This window comes from Drosophila mauritiana, chromosome 3L (genome assembly GCF_004382145.1).
Source record: "Drosophila mauritiana strain mau12 chromosome 3L, ASM438214v1, whole genome shotgun sequence".
Lineage (NCBI taxonomy): Eukaryota > Metazoa > Arthropoda > Insecta > Diptera > Drosophilidae > Drosophila > Drosophila mauritiana.
In genome coordinates this window covers 7,113,542-7,128,954 of record NC_046669.1, presented here as the reverse complement: position 1 = coordinate 7,128,954, position 15,413 = coordinate 7,113,542, and the positions used below count along the sequence as shown (strand labels likewise).

The 15,413-nt window shown below is 47.8% G+C and overlaps 8 protein-coding genes across 10 annotated transcripts; 4 read left to right on the top strand and 4 right to left on the bottom strand.

Moving 5' to 3' along the window:
* The first annotated feature begins 26 nt into the window (after window positions 1-26).
* LOC117141079 lies at window positions 27-1,012 on the top strand. Its single transcript, XM_033304377.1, has 3 exons — window positions 27-177; window positions 368-724; window positions 797-1,012. The coding sequence occupies exons 2-3, from the start codon at window positions 431-433 to the stop codon at window positions 986-988; spliced, it is 486 nt and encodes a 161-aa protein (XP_033160268.1). The 5' UTR covers window positions 27-177; window positions 368-430; the 3' UTR covers window positions 989-1,012.
* Window positions 970-1,735, top strand: LOC117141081. The gene has a single exon (XM_033304379.1). It carries the CDS (start codon window positions 995-997, stop codon window positions 1,166-1,168), a length of 174 nt encoding a protein of 57 aa, XP_033160270.1. The 5' UTR covers window positions 970-994; the 3' UTR covers window positions 1,169-1,735.
* LOC117141073 (structure-specific endonuclease subunit SLX4) lies at window positions 1,729-5,723 on the bottom strand. Of its 3 annotated transcripts, none has more exons than XM_033304370.1 (5): window positions 5,638-5,723; window positions 5,036-5,559; window positions 4,045-4,977; window positions 3,940-3,984; window positions 1,729-3,883 (listed from the first exon to the last, which is right to left on the bottom strand). In XM_033304370.1, exons 1-5 carry the CDS (start codon window positions 5,682-5,684, stop codon window positions 1,983-1,985), a joined length of 3,450 nt encoding a protein of 1,149 aa, XP_033160261.1. In that variant the 5' UTR covers window positions 5,685-5,723; the 3' UTR covers window positions 1,729-1,982. The 3 variants fall into 3 exon arrangements, with proteins under 3 accessions (XP_033160261.1, XP_033160262.1, XP_033160263.1); XM_033304372.1 differs by having other exon boundaries at window positions 3,791-3,883; window positions 3,940-3,979; XM_033304371.1 differs by lacking the exons at window positions 5,036-5,559; window positions 5,638-5,723 and having other exon boundaries at window positions 3,940-3,979; window positions 4,045-4,164.
* LOC117141080 lies at window positions 5,590-6,138 on the bottom strand. Its single transcript, XM_033304378.1, has 2 exons — window positions 5,912-6,138; window positions 5,590-5,846 (listed from the first exon to the last, which is right to left on the bottom strand). The coding sequence occupies exons 1-2, from the start codon at window positions 6,034-6,036 to the stop codon at window positions 5,684-5,686; spliced, it is 288 nt and encodes a 95-aa protein (XP_033160269.1). The 5' UTR covers window positions 6,037-6,138; the 3' UTR covers window positions 5,590-5,683.
* Window positions 6,139-6,414: 276 nt separating this feature from the next.
* On the top strand, window positions 6,415-8,734 carry LOC117141077 (major facilitator superfamily domain-containing protein 1). The gene has a single exon (XM_033304375.1). It carries the CDS (start codon window positions 6,928-6,930, stop codon window positions 8,362-8,364), a length of 1,437 nt encoding a protein of 478 aa, XP_033160266.1. The 5' UTR covers window positions 6,415-6,927; the 3' UTR covers window positions 8,365-8,734.
* A 255-nt stretch (window positions 8,735-8,989) lies between these two features.
* LOC117141076 (RINT1-like protein) lies at window positions 8,990-11,612 on the bottom strand. The gene is made up of 5 exons (XM_033304374.1): window positions 11,386-11,612; window positions 10,503-11,330; window positions 10,219-10,444; window positions 9,372-10,164; window positions 8,990-9,295 (listed from the first exon to the last, which is right to left on the bottom strand). The coding sequence occupies exons 1-5, from the start codon at window positions 11,524-11,526 to the stop codon at window positions 9,109-9,111; spliced, it is 2,175 nt and encodes a 724-aa protein (XP_033160265.1). The 5' UTR covers window positions 11,527-11,612; the 3' UTR covers window positions 8,990-9,108.
* Window positions 11,613-11,847: 235 nt separating this feature from the next.
* On the top strand, window positions 11,848-14,124 carry LOC117140598 (guanine nucleotide exchange factor DBS). The gene is made up of 4 exons (XM_033303608.1): window positions 11,848-12,059; window positions 12,125-12,682; window positions 12,740-13,293; window positions 13,353-14,124. Exons 1-4 carry the CDS (start codon window positions 11,927-11,929, stop codon window positions 14,037-14,039), a joined length of 1,932 nt encoding a protein of 643 aa, XP_033159499.1. The 5' UTR covers window positions 11,848-11,926; the 3' UTR covers window positions 14,040-14,124.
* LOC117140599 (uncharacterized protein F13E9.13, mitochondrial) lies at window positions 14,073-15,160 on the bottom strand. Its single transcript, XM_033303609.1, has 3 exons — window positions 15,013-15,160; window positions 14,857-14,939; window positions 14,073-14,793 (listed from the first exon to the last, which is right to left on the bottom strand). The coding sequence occupies exons 1-3, from the start codon at window positions 15,086-15,088 to the stop codon at window positions 14,125-14,127; spliced, it is 828 nt and encodes a 275-aa protein (XP_033159500.1). The 5' UTR covers window positions 15,089-15,160; the 3' UTR covers window positions 14,073-14,124.
* Window positions 15,161-15,413: the final 253 nt, after the last annotated feature.

Here is a 15,413-nt window from a genome sequence, read left to right as displayed (position 1 = left end):
CTTGCAACCATGCGGCGAGTCCACTTAGTGCCATCACTAGCTCACTGAGCCTGGCTTTTGGGCGTTGTTTTCGTAGCTGCAAAGTGGCTGAAATTAATAACTTTCAAGAGCAGAAGTGCGTAACACACCTGAATGAGACTTGTGCCAATCTCAGTGACCACCAATCGCGCGCAAATGGTAAGTACAATCCGCATTTAAGCTGCAAAGTGGGGAGCTGCAGGTGCTGCTAGTTAGTTTACTTTGGTGACGCCACGCCCAATGTGACAAATTGGAATCGGTGGCAATTCGTTTCGGGGTGCAAGTGGCATGCAGCGTGGTGGTTGAACCGCTTTCTCATTGCGAACGCATTTCTTCTCCTGCCCTCCAGACCATTGAGCATTGTGCAGCAGGCTATTGAGGCTCTGGCAAGTAACCACACCCCTGAAAGACTATGTCCACAATCGAAGAGGAACGCAAGGCGTACGAAAAGAATCCCTACTTCACCGGCCACATCTACGGCAACTTCTCGCCGTTTTATGTGACCATTGCCATCTGCACGGTTGTCCTGGGCACGATCATAATACTGAACATTATCTTGGGCTGCTGCTCCAAGCATCGCAAGTACTGGCAGGACAGGCACACGGGCAATCGCTGGCTGGTCTCCATTTGGTCTGCCACGCCCCACAATCAGCCGCCATTGGACTTCACTGAGCTGAAGGACGCCTCATACTTTCAGCGCTTCCATGTGAGTTTTCGGTTTTTTGGCCAGAGCCCAAAACATCGTAGCTTATTGTTTGGAAACTATTACTTCTTCTAGCCCACAACCCATCAGCAAGTGTTCCCCGACGACGTTGTCATCGGCGTTGACGACTTGGAGCCCGTGCACTCGGCGCACCATCATCATCACCAGCAGCACCAGCGTCCACCACGCCCAGAGGGTCGCACTCTGCACCAGCAACGCCAGCGCGAGGAATACGTGGAGTTGCAGAAGCGCGAGAGCGACATCTAAGTAGCAATGGCTCTTTACTTCCTTTATCCCGCCGTGGCCGCCGTCGCCCTGTTTATCGTGGGCGTTATTATTGTCATGCTGCGCTACGGACCGCGTTTGTGCGGTTTGCGCCACCATGCGCTTCCCGATGACGAGGACCTGCGGGGAAAGACGTACGAGCATGAGATTAGCTATGCCTAATCTTGTTCAGGGGTGTCCCATTAATCCTATTCAACCAATATGCCTTTTCAACTTTCAGTAGCGATATTGTTGGTGATTTCTTGGACAGCCCTGCCTTTAATTTACATACTTATACATGCCGGCAATGCTACGAATTGCTTCTTATATATCTCTCCCCCCGAAACTAATCCTAGCTGCTGTAAGAGCCCACTAACCCGTCTGCACCCACCAACCATATCAGTTTTGCATGCAGTACAAATAGCTTCATTAGCAACTAGTTTCGTTCGAGCCGTTTCCATTCCATTAATCGCAATCTGACAATGTGCCTTCCACGTAGAGACTCGTGAGAAAATTATACCGTCCAAGTGTCTTTTTAGCGCCGTAAGATCGAATTGTATTTTTACATTTAATACCCATTTCGGGTAGTCTGTCCACAGATGCTGCATTTAATGTTGTCCAATATTCTACTCGTATGAACATATCAGTGTCTTGTATCTACTACAAACTCTATACATTTGTATTCGTCCATTAGTTTTGTAATATTGTACTTTGAAGTTGCATTAAATAAATCTACGGTCCCAAAAATAATATTGTGTTATTTATTCATAGATGCTAGTGGTTAGCTTGAAATGGCAAATAGGAATGGTTAACAATGCTTCAAACAAAAGTGTTGAATGTATTTGAGTTTTATAAATTTTGCATACAATAAATTTAGATCGCAAATGCCAAATAACAATATCTTATTCAATAATACAATATAAGGTAAATACTAGAAAATAATTCAATGCATTCGAAGTGAGGTATAAGTACAAAGAAATTCCATAACTTTTAGAATCTACTTCCTTTTAGAAGGCTTTTTTGTGTGCCTTCGCACATGACGCTCCGCTTGCTTGCCGGGAGCACCCAGTTCATAGCGAAAGATAATGCAACGCCGATCGAAGAAGGTCTTTAGATCCTTTGGATCGTATCGATGCCCCATGTGCTTCAATTGTAAGTAGACCGCCTGCAAATCAATGGGTTCGTACGTGAGCACACTCTCGTGAAGTTGGGGATTGGCGCAGATGAGATTGTGCCAGGCGATGTGCAGTGGCACCAGCGGCAGTGGCGTCTTCTTGGTAACGTTCGTTTGCATGACGAAGGTCTCGAAGTCATCGCAAAGACTCGGGGGAAGGGATTGGGAGAAGCGCAGCAGTTCCTCGCCCGTGGCATCGTTAAACCTGAAATCCTTTTTTGGCCCAGTTGCCGTCAAAGTTTTAGTGGTTAACTTTGCTAATTGCGAATGTGGCCGCTCCATAATCACTGGAGTTGACTTGGAACGCACTATTGGCTCAGATCTGGCTGGTAAATCCTGAACAGCAGCCGTCTTCATTATGGGATGCGTTTGATTGTAGATGAATTCGAGCATTTTCACCGCCTGCTTGCGTTTCAGTGGCTTAATGCCGTACTTGTAGAGCTGCTGGAGGATCTCCGATTCCGAGAGGGTGGCGAAATCTGGCTTAGGTGTGTGGCAAACACGCACAGAGTAGACATTACCGTCAACATCTACTTGCTGCGGTTCAATCGGAGTTTGGTTGCCTGGAGCTCTTGCCTCCGATATGGCTGTGGTTTTAATCTCTCCCTTCAACAAAAGATCCAATCCTCGAGGCATGTTACTTGTTTCGCCAGCACTGGAGGCGGCTTCCTTTTTGCTTTGGAAAACCATCTGATCGAATTCGTCGAAGTCATCATCAGAATTTTGTGCGGGTTTGCTTATTTTCGACAAGAGCTCGTTAAATTTGTGGCTGCTCCTGCGTGCCAATGGCTTTGCTGGGGCATCCAAAAACGAAGCTTCTGCCCAGTTGATTTCATTGTCCGATGACTTCTCTTTGCCGTCGGGACTCTGCAGTTCAGATAGACTAAAGGGTTGAGACGGAGCAGCATCTAGTATTCCGAACTCGGCACGCTCCTTGCTAAGAGCACTCTTGTTGGGTGAATGTGAACCTTGTGATCCATTGCCATCCGTGGAAAAGGCCATTAAGAAGGCATCCAGATCCTCCTCAGTTTGGAACTGTGGGATAGCTCGCTTTTTCGATACCGGAGATGCAAAGCAACTGTCAGAGCTATCGTCCCCGATATCCAAATCCTTTACGGTCTTATTGCCCTTCCAAATGGAGTAATTGATTTCCTCGTCGGAGAGCAGAATTGCGTCGTTTTCATCATCGCTGTTCTGAGTTAAATCCACACTTGCGTCCGACTGTTTGTAAGGAGAAGCTGCTGGCGAGACCATCTTCTCGACTGATGAGTTCATTTTCCAGTTTAGCGGACTTTTGAATCTGAGATCCGTTGATAGACTAACGCTCCTTCGAAGCGAGTTCCTCGAAAAATTCAATTCATTAAAGCTTGAACTGCCTTCGGTGTCATTTGGAGTGGTTAATATGCCGAGCTGATGCGACGATTGCTCGGAACTCTTAAAATCTCTTTCCATGCTTAAGGAAAATTCAATTTTATCCTCCTCTTCTGCTGCTGCATTCCACACAGGGAATGTTTCCACCTTGGCATACTTTGCGAACAATTCCTTGGAGATGGGACAGCTTACCTCTTGGGAAGTAAAATCTAGAATTGTATCACCATTTAGGTTGTCTACATTGGAATCTGTTTCCGATGATGCAATTAAGTTTGGGGTTCTAGGCTTCGATTCATTAAATTCCACCATTTCGAACTCTTGTGTTAGGTCTATGAAGTCATCAATTGGTTTGTCTGGAAATTAAGATATGAATGAGATTTTGGTCGTGCACCTTTCCTTACTTACTCACCATCAAAAGAAATCATCTCCTGCGTAGCGTTGGAAACAGTCTTTACTGAAAGCAAATTGAAATACTCTTAAGAGGTGTGCTGTCTATATGAATGGTGATTCTCACCTTCGTCGCTGGAAAACACCTCATACGTGGTTATCTGAGATGGTTCATCATTGCTGGACACAACTTCTATTTCCGCGACCGAAGATGATCGTTCGCTTATGCTGACATTCTTGTAAACCTTCATTGAAAGATTCCTAACGTCTTCGGGTTCGTTGGAGATAGCACTCGTTACTATATCCGGCTCATCTTCGGAGTCCGCAAAGAGATCCGGAGAGGTGCAGCGGGTTGACTGGGCGGGAACGGTTAAGCTGGCCTTTGAGGTTGTGGGCTGCTGGTTTTCCTTGTCTTCCATTGTCATTTTTGGACGCTTATCCGGCGGCTCCTTAGATGGACTGCTACCAGTCGACGAGGTTTCTGCCTCCACAATATTTATCACTACAGAATCATCTTCGATCATGTTTTCTGCCACCAGTTTTTCCAAATCATCCAGTTCCTGCATCACCTCCTCTTCCAACTTCTGTGGATCACCGAAGTGTCGTTCTAACTCAGCGTAGACAAGTTCATGTTGTTGCCTCAATTGGCGGTATTTTTGGGTCTCACGCTCTGGCGAAAAATCCCTTCCCTGTATCGCAGCCCAATTTTTTAAAAGATGGTGTGCCGGCGTGCGACTAACTTCAAACAAGTCGGTTACGTAGTATGATCCTAAGTCATCTATGGGCCCTTCGCTTGGTTCTCGAAGGATGCGAGATTCAGCCTCAGCTCTGAGTTCCTTCAACGCTGCGGTGATCACAGTATATGGTGGCAGATAACAGTCTTCTTCCTTTGGGTCCTTGCCGTGCACTTTTTGGCCCAGCAATGCAGATACTTTCTCCTCGAGCTTCTTCTGTTGCACCTCCGGATTTCTTAAAGTTAGGGCAGTAAACCTATTGGCCCACTTGCCACGTCTACCTCCTTTGCTGGCCACTACGGGCAGGACCGCCAGAGATTTATAATCTAAATGGGGATAAACGAAAGTCCAGTCGTACTGTCTTAACTTAATTTGATTACTTACCTTCCTTGGCGGCTGTGCGGAAGCCATACTTCTGAAGTTTATGACGTATTCTCTCCGTGGACTTATCTTCATCATCCATTAGGTCAACCACTGCATCGTCATCGTCGTGCAAGCGCAGGCGTCCATGCTTCTCACTCTCCGACTTGGACAGCGCCAGCGCCATTTCAATGTCATCCGGGCTGAAGTTGTCCGCCATACAATGCTGGGCGGTCACCTCTGCGAAGATCTGCTCGTTGCGCAGGAAGTTGCTGATGCTGGGCTGCTGTTTGCTCTTTCCGCGTCCGCGACGCGCGCCACTCGACGATGGCCCCGTGCTGGCCTTGAGCTTGGGTGCCTTTTTGGGCTTGGGCCCAGGTTTTTCGAACACATTGCTGGCACGTATTGGTTTGATTTTGGGGGCAGGAGGATCGGGCTGAACAGGAATGTCGGCGAGACATGACGGAACTTCTTCAGCACTTTCGGGTGTGGCGAAGAAGTTGGACAACGATAATGTATCTGCGGCTGCTTTGGTGCTTCGCGTCGAACTTCGGATGAAAGGAAAACAAAGTGTCCAGTTAGATAATGACATTCATTTTATTGGCCTTTATTTCAATTAAAATTACCGAGGCTGCAGGTTTTTGAAGTTGGCCCGCCGCGTCTTGCGATCCATTATTTGTTCCTCTGCTCCTCGCTCTCCTTGATGGCGTCTTTGATGAACTGCGAAGTCCTTGGTGCGCCGAACTCAAAGAGTCCTTTCCTATCGCGCTCCTGTTCGGTTTGGGCCACCGCCTGGGACAGCTTTTCGTTGGCAATGCGCTGGATGGGAGTCAGGCTAAAAACGAGGCGGTGGCAAGCATTAAAACCACATTTATACGTTAAATTCGAAGATCTACTCACCTCCAAATGCCGAAGAGCGCAGTTCCGGCGGCCAAGAGGGCATAGGCAAATCGATTGCGATACGTGTAGGATGGTGTGCCGTAGGTGCGTCTGGGCTTCCGCTTGGTGGTGTCGATGGGATCCATTGCTGCAAGGGGCGCTGAATTATATAATTAAATACATTTTACCCGGCAAAAAGTATGAAAACATGCTTCAACTCGGCGTTGCTGGATTAGGGTTGTCAGGCCATATTAAAACAAATCAAAACAAGATGCAAGAGATTTCTGCGTCGTTGAGTTGTACTTAAATAGTTTCTCAATTAATCATTATCTGGTTTAATTAATATAATCAAGCGTAAAAATTCTATTTCATAAATAATCATGGCTTACTAAAATTTGCATTTCAATTGAGAAAACTTTCGATTATAATGGAGAGCAAAGCAGGAATACCATTCATATTTGTGATCGTTATCGCCTGCCAGCTGTTTGAATGCACCTGTAGCTGCGTCGACAACCCTGCTCTACAGCGAGTTGGCAGCCCCGCCATTGTATATGCGTAATTAACGCTAATTAGGCAGAGAAAACAATTTAGTTTCATTCGATCAGCAATAAAGTGCGGTTGCACACGTCACCGAACATTTGTTGCCCAACACCGCACTGCGAACTTCGGCTGCAAGTGGAGTGGAAAAACTGCTGATAACCGATGAACCCAGCTTCAACTAACTAGCCCACACAGCCAACAACAACAATAGTTGTTAGACAAAGGGTACTAGTACAGTAAACAAAAACAAAAGCAGCGAGATAAGCAAAGACAAAGCAGAAGAGTTCAACTCGCTCGCTCGTTCGCAGAAATTGATACAAATATTTTGCAGAAACGGCAATAACGAAAAGAGCAAAACGAAAGCGAAAAAAAAAACAACTGCGGCAGGAAATCAGAAAGCCGATTAATCATATCACATAGTTTTGCATACGCCCATTCTCCGGGAATCGGCCCCCCCTCCAACTGGTCAGTGCGGATTGTGCCAGCGTTGAGTGGAGATGGCGCGCGAGGACGAGGAACGCATCGTGGACAATGAGGAGGTGTCGCAACAGACGGAGGAGGACCAAGTGATCAGTCGGGACGGTCGGCGTGACAATGAACTGAGCCTTCCGTCCGGCGGCTGCTGCATGCCCTCGAGCGCGAGCCACCGGTTCATGGCTCTGGTGTTTATGTGCCTGCTGGGATTCGGCTCGTATTTCTGTTACGATGCACCCGGCGCCCTGCAGAACTTTTTCAAGCGAGATCTTCACCTGACCTCCTCCCAGTTCACGCTCATCTACTCGATTTACTCGTGGCCCAATGTCGTCCTGTGCTTCGTGGGCGGTTTCCTGATCGATCGACTGTTTGGCATTCGACTGGGCACGATTATCTACATGATGATCCTGCTGGTGGGTCAGCTGATCTTTGCCTGCGGCGGCATACTGGACGCCTTCTGGATGATGATCCTGGGACGGTTCATCTTCGGCATTGGCGCCGAATCACTGGCCGTGGCCCAGAACAGCTATGCGGTGCTCTGGTTTAAGGGCAAGGAACTGAACATGGTATTCGGCCTGCAGCTGTCGGTTGCCCGATTCGGCAGCACCGTCAACTTCTGGGTGATGCAGCCCATCTATAAGTATGTGAGCAATTTTTACAAGGGACATACCGCTCTGGGCGTCGTCTTACTGCTGGCTACACTCACCTGTGTGATGTCGATGACCTGTGCCCTCATCCTCGGCTGGATGGACAAGAGGGCCGAGCGGATTTTGCAGCGTAACAACAACCCGGCTGGACAGATACCGAAACTCACCGATGTCTTCTCGTTCAAAGCACCCTTTTGGATGGTATCCATCATTTGCGTCGCCTACTATGTGGCCATCTTTCCATTCATTGCCCTCGGACAGAATTTCTTTGTTGATCGCTTCGGGCTTTCGCCTGCTGAGGCCAACACCGTGGACTCCCTGGTGTATCTAATTGCAGCCGTATCGTCTCCGGTCTTTGGTTTCATCATCGACAAACTGGGCAGGAATGTGACCTGGGTGTTCACAGCGACACTGACCACCATTGGAGCCCATGCCCTGCTTACGTTCACCCAGCTGACACCCTATGTGGGCATGATCATCATGGGACTGTCGTATTCCATGCTGGCCGCTAGCCTGTGGCCTCTGGTGGCTCTCATCATTCCGGAATACCAATTGGGCACGGCCTACGGCTTCTGCCAATCGATACAGAATCTTGGCTTGGCGGTCATCACTATCGTGGCTGGAATCATCGTGGATAACAGCGGCGGCGAGCACATGTGGCTGCAGTTGTTCTTCATGGGCTGGCTGACCATTGCTCTGATCTCCACCGGCGTCATCTGGGCCTACAACAACAAGCACCGCGGTAATCTCAACATGACACCCCAGCAACGGGCACAGTTCGTCAGCGCCGAGAATTATCAGAACTTTGAATAGAAAGGGGGGATACAAAGGAGCGAACGGCACCCGCAGATCGGATTATTATCGGTTATTTAGTGTAGACATAAAAGTTACTCTCTGCGGGCAATGCGCCTTGGTCCGTTCCGCGATGTGATGATGATGTGTGATGTGCGTCTGGAGTCGCAAATTGGTATTTACTAACTGCAATTGTTTGTCATCCGACGATAGGGATATACAATACGCCCTGATCAGCCATGAATCAGTATTGATATGCGATTCGAGCCCGATCAGGCCGGTTTATATGCTATTTTACGCTATGTATTTTTAGAGCAATTTATTATTATTAAAGTTACCGCATGTTTTTGTGTCAACGTTTTACAAATTAAACCAAACATTGAGACCCCAACTCCAACTAAATGTTTAATTATCACAAAGAACATTCAAGACTTGTGCGCCCAGGGCAACGAATTGCTATTTAATTGTAAATATGTACTCGAAATTATATCTCATTCATACAACTTGGTCGTTTGTTACTAGCATTCGCACGAGTTCGAAACTGTGTCCTGGTTAAATACAAATTAGTTGAATCTCCGACATGATAACTTTGTTTATACACATGCCTTTCTTTAAATAAAATGAATGTAAATTACGATAAACATCGTTTAACTTTCATTTTGGGTGTTAATGATTTTATTTTGCAAAAAAACGGTGTCTGAACGTTGTATATCGTTTCAAAAGTTCCTAAGGCCCAATTAACTAGCTTAAATTAATTTCCATCGCCTAAAACATCTTTATGTCCGTCCTCCGCTCCAGAACCTCAATGCACTGCTTGCTGTCCATGCTGAGCACATGCAGTTCCCTCAGCGGCTTCGTCTTCTCCTCCACCGATTGATTACCACGCAGCGCTTCCAGCAGCAACAAAGCTGTTCCTCGTGCCGCCGCCAGCAGCTTGCAGGCGTCGTGTGTTCTGGCGAATCGAATGGGAGTGAAAGGTGTCAGATTTATGTTTATTTTGCACCATAGCATATGCAGAGATGACTCACCGCTTGAAGAGCAGCTCGGGACGACGTGTATACTGTCCAAAGAGCGCGAATAAATTGCGTGTCATGTCATAATTGAATTGCGCTGCTCCCGCAGCTGAGAACTTCGTGTTCATGACCATGCTCTCGAGCATGAAGTCATCGATTTGATGGGCTATCAAACGGAGCGTTTGGGCGAACAGATTGGCGGAGAGTTCCCGTTCCAGATTGTGTAGCAGCGTGACCAGCACCTGGAACATTTCGCCACCACTGGGCGAAAGGATGAACGGCTCCCGGCTGTTTTGTTCGGGCATAGTTGGCCACGCATCACGGCGATAGCTCATCGATTTCGCTTTCATCTCATTGGTTGCCTTGGTGGCCAGATTCCGCATTAGTTGTCTGGCCCAGTGCTCCAACTCAGCGACGGCATGCTCGAACACTGAATTAATCTCCGTGGCATTTGGACCGGCAAGTGCCGCATGCAGGTGCAGATAGTGCACGTTTTCGCCCCATTCACGGAGCACCATTACCAAATAGTTGATGGCATTCAGTATGGGAATGCTTGGCAACGCTCCGCTGCTGTGCAGTTGCACCAGGCGTTGTCGGAAGCTATCGATCAGCTCCAGTTGCAGGTGCAGGAACTGCAGCTGGTGGCCCGGTTGAATCAGCCCATAGTAACGATCCTTAATAGCGTCCAGCAGTCGCATGAACTGATCCGCACACTTGGGGATTTTCAAATCGTTCTCGAATGTGTTGGGATCGATTAGCTGGAATGGTGTCTCCGCCTGCAGAATGTCATCCATTTTTTCCGCACAAACTAGGTAAGCACATTATTAAATAACAGCAATCGAGGGCAGCGACCTTATCTCACATCGTTCTTCCAGTGAAATCCAGCGTAGCAAATACATCGGTTGAGTGATGACAGAAATCGCGCTGGGAAAACTAGCCGGATACCCAAATGTTTCCCGTAACTCGGATTCAAAGGCCAGCGTCTCATCAAGCAGATGGGCAAATAGTATCTCGTCCTGGGCAATCTGTTCTATGTCCACCGCCAACTTTTCAATGGCTAACTGCACCAGACCTCGAATAAACTCCAGCTAAAAGAGGATCACAATTAGAATCTTGAGTGTTCTAGTAAGAAACCGATACACTTACCCTGAGATTGTAGTCCAGCTTACCCGCTTTAATGGCAGCTGGCTGAAATGTTTTGCCCACAAAGAAATGCGTCTCCTTGCCCCAGTTGAGAATTTGCGTGTAGAACCACTCGGGCTTGTCTAATCTATTGGTTTGCCTGGTGCCTGTGAAGTGAAATTGGAAACGTTGGCGATACGGCGCCAATAGGAGCTGCACCACCCGGTTGATGGGCTGGCACACGATGCTGGGCGTGATGCTGTGCAGTGGCGCCCGCTCTTCGGCTGGAGATTTGATGAGGAACATGTACTCCGCTAGCAGTTGCGCCTTGGCAGTGTCTCGTGAGGACGAATAGTTAAGGGCCTGCTGTTCTAGATGCGCCCAGCGCATGCTCTTCAGTACAGCCTCGAATTCGCTGGACAGCCGCTTGAGGAGCAGCTTGTGCCAGTAGATGGCAGTGCGTTCGGCAAAGGATTTCAGCGACTGTGCCTGCACAGCATGCAGGCGACCCACTACGCTGTGCTCGCAGTCGTTGCCCTCGTAGAGGGTTAGGTAGATATTAACCAGTTTGTCCTCGTCCTTGCCATTGATGGCATTGCCCAGGGCAGCGCTTATCTCCTGAATGTCCTGCACCAGGAGCAGATACTGTTGCAAACGCTGCAGTTGTCGCACCTTGTCCAAATCCTCCGCCACTCCCTCAAGCACGGGCTGGCATTCCTTAAGCTTCCTTTTCAGCTTGTCCTCGAAGTGAGCCAGCTTTTCCAGCTCGAAGTCGATGCTCTCGCAAACCTGTTGCTGGCATTGGAAGGCGGTTTTGAAGCAGGACACGTTCTGGGGATCCTCGTAGTCAAGCTTTTGAATTATATGGATCAAAATCGTGATCTAGATAGATAGATAATCGTCCTACCGTTTGGGACAAAATTTGGAGGTGCTCTTTGTAGTGGCTAACGAGGTGACTGGCCCGGTGCAGCTGGCTGGCATCCTTTCCGATCTCCTCGTTTAGTCGCGCCACTATGCGCAACTCCATTTCGCTGAGTTCTGCATGCATTTCGGTGCAGTAATAGCTAAAACAACATTTAAATTAAAAGCTAAACGGGCCACGAACCACGTATAAAAAATAAATAGTTGAGCTAGTGTGACCATGTCGCAAAACAATAGGCACGACGAGTGCAACTAATTCGCGGGCACAAAAGTTTTAAATGAAATTAATTTGATATTGCAATAACTGGCTGTCAAGATAAATAGGAAGCTACAAAAATGGATAAGATAATATTATATTGTGCTAAACTTTTTCTTACTCTTCAATCTCCCCTCGCCGATGCGGTCTCACAGTTGCTAGTGTGGCTGCCACTCACAAACGGTAACACTGCAGAAGCGGCATTGTTCAAATTGAACAGGTGTGGCGTCGTTTTCTTTTTAGATCTTCTTTCCAGAAAGTCGGTTGGAAAATGTTTACGCCCAGGCAGAAAGGATACGGGAATGGCTTCATTTCCTCGCCACAAACACCTCTCAGCTTCAGCCGGGAACTGCGGCAGGTGCTGCAGGAGCGGAATCTTCTAACCGCCAAGTCGCGCAAGAAAGGTGAGCAGCATACAAAGGCGTCGCCAGGTGTTCAACAACTAATGGTGAATATTCGCTTCGTGCAGTTTGCTCCATGCTGGACAGCAACAATAGCAGTCCCATAGGCTCACCCAATCCGGAAGCAGGAAAACGATTGGGTTTCCGGCGACAGGCCATCCAGGAGATCATCTCGTCGGAGAAATCGTATCTGGAGCAGCTGGAGCTGCTGATGAACTTTTTTGTGCGTCCCTTGAAGGAACAGGCTATCATCGATTGCTCCAATCACACTCTGCTCTTCGGTCAAATCGAGATGATTCACAATCTGAACGGAGAATTTCTGCGCGAACTGGAGGCGAACATGGAGAATGTTGCGCACGCATTCCTGAAAATGGCTCCTTTCTTCAAGCTGTACTCGGTGTACGCCTTTGACTACCGCGGAGCTTTGTTCATCATTCAGGATTTGATCAGCAAGAATCCGGTGTTCCGAAAGTTTCTGGAGCAGACTGAGAGTCGTCCGGAGGTGCAACGCAAGCTAAACTCACTGATGATTGTGCCCATCCAGCGGGTACCGCGGTATAAGCTTCTTCTGGAGCAGGTTCTGCTCTACACGAGTCCCGCAGATGCTGACTATAAGTTGTTGAAAGGTATGATCTTCAAGTAAAGGTAATCAGGTGTCTTATAAATGTGTTTATCCTCTTTAGAATCCGTCAAGGAGATCGAGGCCACCGCCAGTCACATAAACACCTGTGTGGAGGAGCAGGAAATTACCCAGTATCTGATTCATTTGCAGAACTCCTTGGTGAATCGCACACCGAACATTGTGAAGCCCTCGCGACGGGTAATCAAGGAGGGCGTACTGCAGAAGATCACTCACAAGGGCACGGAAATCAAGCGCTATTGTGTTCTCATGTCCGACATCTTCATGTACTGCAAGATGATCAAGGAACGTGCGCCCAACACCGTTGTGGAAAACTCACTCGAGTGTTGCTGCATTTTTCCGTTGAAAAAGTGCAAAGTGTACGAAATGCTGCCGGGCAACTTTAAGCTAACTTGCCAAAGTGATGGCATAATCTTCGGTAGCGGCGATGTTCAACTGTCGCGCACTTGGGTGGGCTTCATTCGCGATGCCATTGATCTGCACGTTCAGTGCCGAAAGACACTGCGAAAGGACTCGAGCAAAAGAACGCCCATACGCAAGAAGGACATGAAGAAGTTCGGCGCTGATTATGTACTGAGTCCCAATAAGCGCAAATGCGTGAGTACCAAATAGTAACATTTACAAGATAAACACTCATTTTTTTAAAAACACTATAGGAATATGAGACGGTTTTCCGCAATAAGAATCGCAGCACGGATTCCGAAGAAGAGACTGAGGACAGTGCTTGCTTTTCTCGAAAGCGAAAAGTGGCCAGTGGAATTTTGAGGACTCCAAATTCCAATCCAATGGCAAAGGCCTCCTCCACCTCCTCACTTCCCATGAAACGTGTTGCACCACCACCACCAGCTCCTCCACCGCCACCGGCAGTTCAGATGCGCCACCAGCCGGGTAGACCAGGAGAGTACGCCAGCAAGGAGAATCGCATCTCAAAGTTGTACAAAAAGATTGCTGCCGGGGACAAGGTAGCCAATGTGCGCGGCATCCTCAAACGCAGCAATGTACCGGCGCCCAACAATGATCACGATCCAAGCTACGGCTTTGCCAGTCGCTACTCCGACTCGAAATCATATTTCAGGGCCCACAATGTGGACAACACCATACCAACATTTGTGAAGCGAGAGGATCTATTCAACGGGGACAACATGTTCCCCGTGCATTTGAAGAGTCATGAGGAGATCTGCACGCCGCCGCAGAAAAAGCGCGTCAAGTTCGACGACACCTTGGATGCAGTGTCTCCGGTTTTGGTCGAGAAGCCCTTTGCTTTCTCCAGCGAGTCGTCTTCCGCCCTAAAACCCACCTCTTTGCGTGAGCGAATTTATGATTTCTTTGCAAATCTATTCTAGAACTAGATGACATCAAACTGAATCGTATACATATATCATCGTTTACAACATTTATACACATCAATAAATCCATTAACAATTGTAATCATTTCGAGTGCCGCAGTTGGCAAATCTTTTGCATGAATTCATCCACAGCTGGTTCACTGATCTCCTCCAGCCAGTTGCCATTTCGCTTAAAATGCGACCCAATTATCACTGCGTGCGCATCTTTGTAGTAACTGTCGATATTATCCCTGGTCACTCCAGAGCCAATTATCAGGGGAACCTTCACCCTGCCGGATAGCTGCTGCAGATCTTCTGGACTAGCTGCATGACCCGTCGCTGTTCCCGTGATTATGATACCATCGGTCATGAAGAACTCTGCCGCATGAGCCGTTTCCAAGAGACTAACATCGGCGGTTATGGCATGTGAGCTGTGCTTCTTCTTCAGATCCGTGAAGATCAGCACATCCTCGGCATCGATGAGCTTCCGGTAGCGCAGCAAATCGCCTGCACAGGCATCCGTGAAGCCCTCATCCGCCACGTGGCCAAAGACGAATCCCTCGGCGCGAATAAACTGCAGCTGACTGGCTTTGGCAATGGCCAGTGCTTGTTTATTGCCGCAGGCGAGCACTTGGACACCACACGGAATCTCCTGGGGGACCACATCGCGCACCGCCCGTGCCAGCCGAGTCATGCAGGCGACTATCTCGGCGCCAAGAAGACGCTCCGGCACATAGGGAATGTCGTGCATGTTCTCTATGAGCACAGCATCCTGCAAAAGGACTTGCAGTCAGTTTAAACAGAATGGAATATTACTTATGTATGTACATCCTACCAGTTGGTGTTTCTTGTACAGATTCGCCTCGTAGATGGCCTTCTCAATCGTCTGTTTCCAGTTGCCGGCGTATCGTGGTGTTCCTGGTGTTGTGGTTCCCGGATTAGTAGCAATCGGATTTGGTGGTTACTGAGGCTCTGGTGTAGCCTCTCTCACCTGGCAGCGCATCCACGTGTATCATGCCGATTACTTTGCATGTCTGCTGGTTGAATACCTTCAGGAATCGTTGCATATTTGATTTTAAAGCGAAGCAAATGGTAGGAAAACCAAAGTAGTTTGCCGGCAAACAGCTGATAAGCGAACCAGGGATGGATGACATTTGTTTATGTTTTTTTTTTGGTAAATTAATTAACTACAAAGTAAATTATAATTTTACAAAATTTATTAAAATTGTTTCGTAAATATTTATATAAAAAAGTTTCTTAAATATTTATTTTATTTACTCAAAATTAATTTAAAAATCTTTTATTTATTAGATCGAAAACAATAACATCACGAAGTGGCACTTTAAATAAGTGGCGAGTGCCAGCGAAAACAATTATGACACTTTGGTGGAA

What these genes read in the sequence shown, in the direction of transcription:
- LOC117141079 (XM_033304377.1), top strand. Translation starts at nt 431, where the DNA reads ATGTCCACAATCGAAGAGGAACGCAAGGCGTACGAAAAGAATCCCTAC. An exon ending in CATACTTTCAGCGCTTCCAT is followed by an intron (nt 725 to 796) that starts GTGAGTTTTCGG and finishes TACTTCTTCTAG; the next exon opens with CCCACAACCCATCAGCAAGT.
- LOC117141081 (XM_033304379.1), top strand. Translation starts at nt 995, where the DNA reads ATGGCTCTTTACTTCCTTTATCCCGCCGTGGCCGCCGTCGCCCTGTTT.
- LOC117141073 (XM_033304370.1), bottom strand. Translation starts at nt 5,684, where the DNA reads ATGGATCGCAAGACGCGGCGGGCCAACTTCAAAAACCTGCAGCCTCG. An exon ending in TTCAAAAACCTGCAGCCTCG is followed by an intron (nt 5,560 to 5,637) that starts GTAATTTTAATT and finishes TTTCATCCGAAG; the next exon opens with TTCGACGCGAAGCACCAAAG. An exon ending in CCGCACAGCCGCCAAGGAAG is followed by an intron (nt 4,978 to 5,035) that starts GTAAGTAATCAA and finishes ATCCCCATTTAG; the next exon opens with ATTATAAATCTCTGGCGGTC.
- LOC117141080 (XM_033304378.1), bottom strand. Translation starts at nt 6,036, where the DNA reads ATGGATCCCATCGACACCACCAAGCGGAAGCCCAGACGCACCTACGGC. An exon ending in GCGCTCTTCGGCATTTGGAG is followed by an intron (nt 5,847 to 5,911) that starts GTGAGTAGATCT and finishes CCTCGTTTTTAG; the next exon opens with CCTGACTCCCATCCAGCGCA.
- LOC117141077 (XM_033304375.1), top strand. Translation starts at nt 6,928, where the DNA reads ATGGCGCGCGAGGACGAGGAACGCATCGTGGACAATGAGGAGGTGTCG.
- LOC117141076 (XM_033304374.1), bottom strand. Translation starts at nt 11,526, where the DNA reads ATGCATGCAGAACTCAGCGAAATGGAGTTGCGCATAGTGGCGCGACTA. An exon ending in TCCAAATTTTGTCCCAAACG is followed by an intron (nt 11,331 to 11,385) that starts GTAGGACGATTA and finishes ATAATTCAAAAG; the next exon opens with CTTGACTACGAGGATCCCCA. An exon ending in AGCTGGACTACAATCTCAGG is followed by an intron (nt 10,445 to 10,502) that starts GTAAGTGTATCG and finishes ATCCTCTTTTAG; the next exon opens with CTGGAGTTTATTCGAGGTCT.
- LOC117140598 (XM_033303608.1), top strand. Translation starts at nt 11,927, where the DNA reads ATGTTTACGCCCAGGCAGAAAGGATACGGGAATGGCTTCATTTCCTCG. An exon ending in TGACTATAAGTTGTTGAAAG is followed by an intron (nt 12,683 to 12,739) that starts GTATGATCTTCA and finishes TATCCTCTTTAG; the next exon opens with AATCCGTCAAGGAGATCGAG. An exon ending in GTCCCAATAAGCGCAAATGC is followed by an intron (nt 13,294 to 13,352) that starts GTGAGTACCAAA and finishes AAAACACTATAG; the next exon opens with GAATATGAGACGGTTTTCCG.
- LOC117140599 (XM_033303609.1), bottom strand. Translation starts at nt 15,088, where the DNA reads ATGCAACGATTCCTGAAGGTATTCAACCAGCAGACATGCAAAGTAATC. An exon ending in ACACGTGGATGCGCTGCCAG is followed by an intron (nt 14,940 to 15,012) that starts GTGAGAGAGGCT and finishes CCACAACACCAG; the next exon opens with GAACACCACGATACGCCGGC. An exon ending in TGTACAAGAAACACCAACTG is followed by an intron (nt 14,794 to 14,856) that starts GTAGGATGTACA and finishes GTCCTTTTGCAG; the next exon opens with GATGCTGTGCTCATAGAGAA.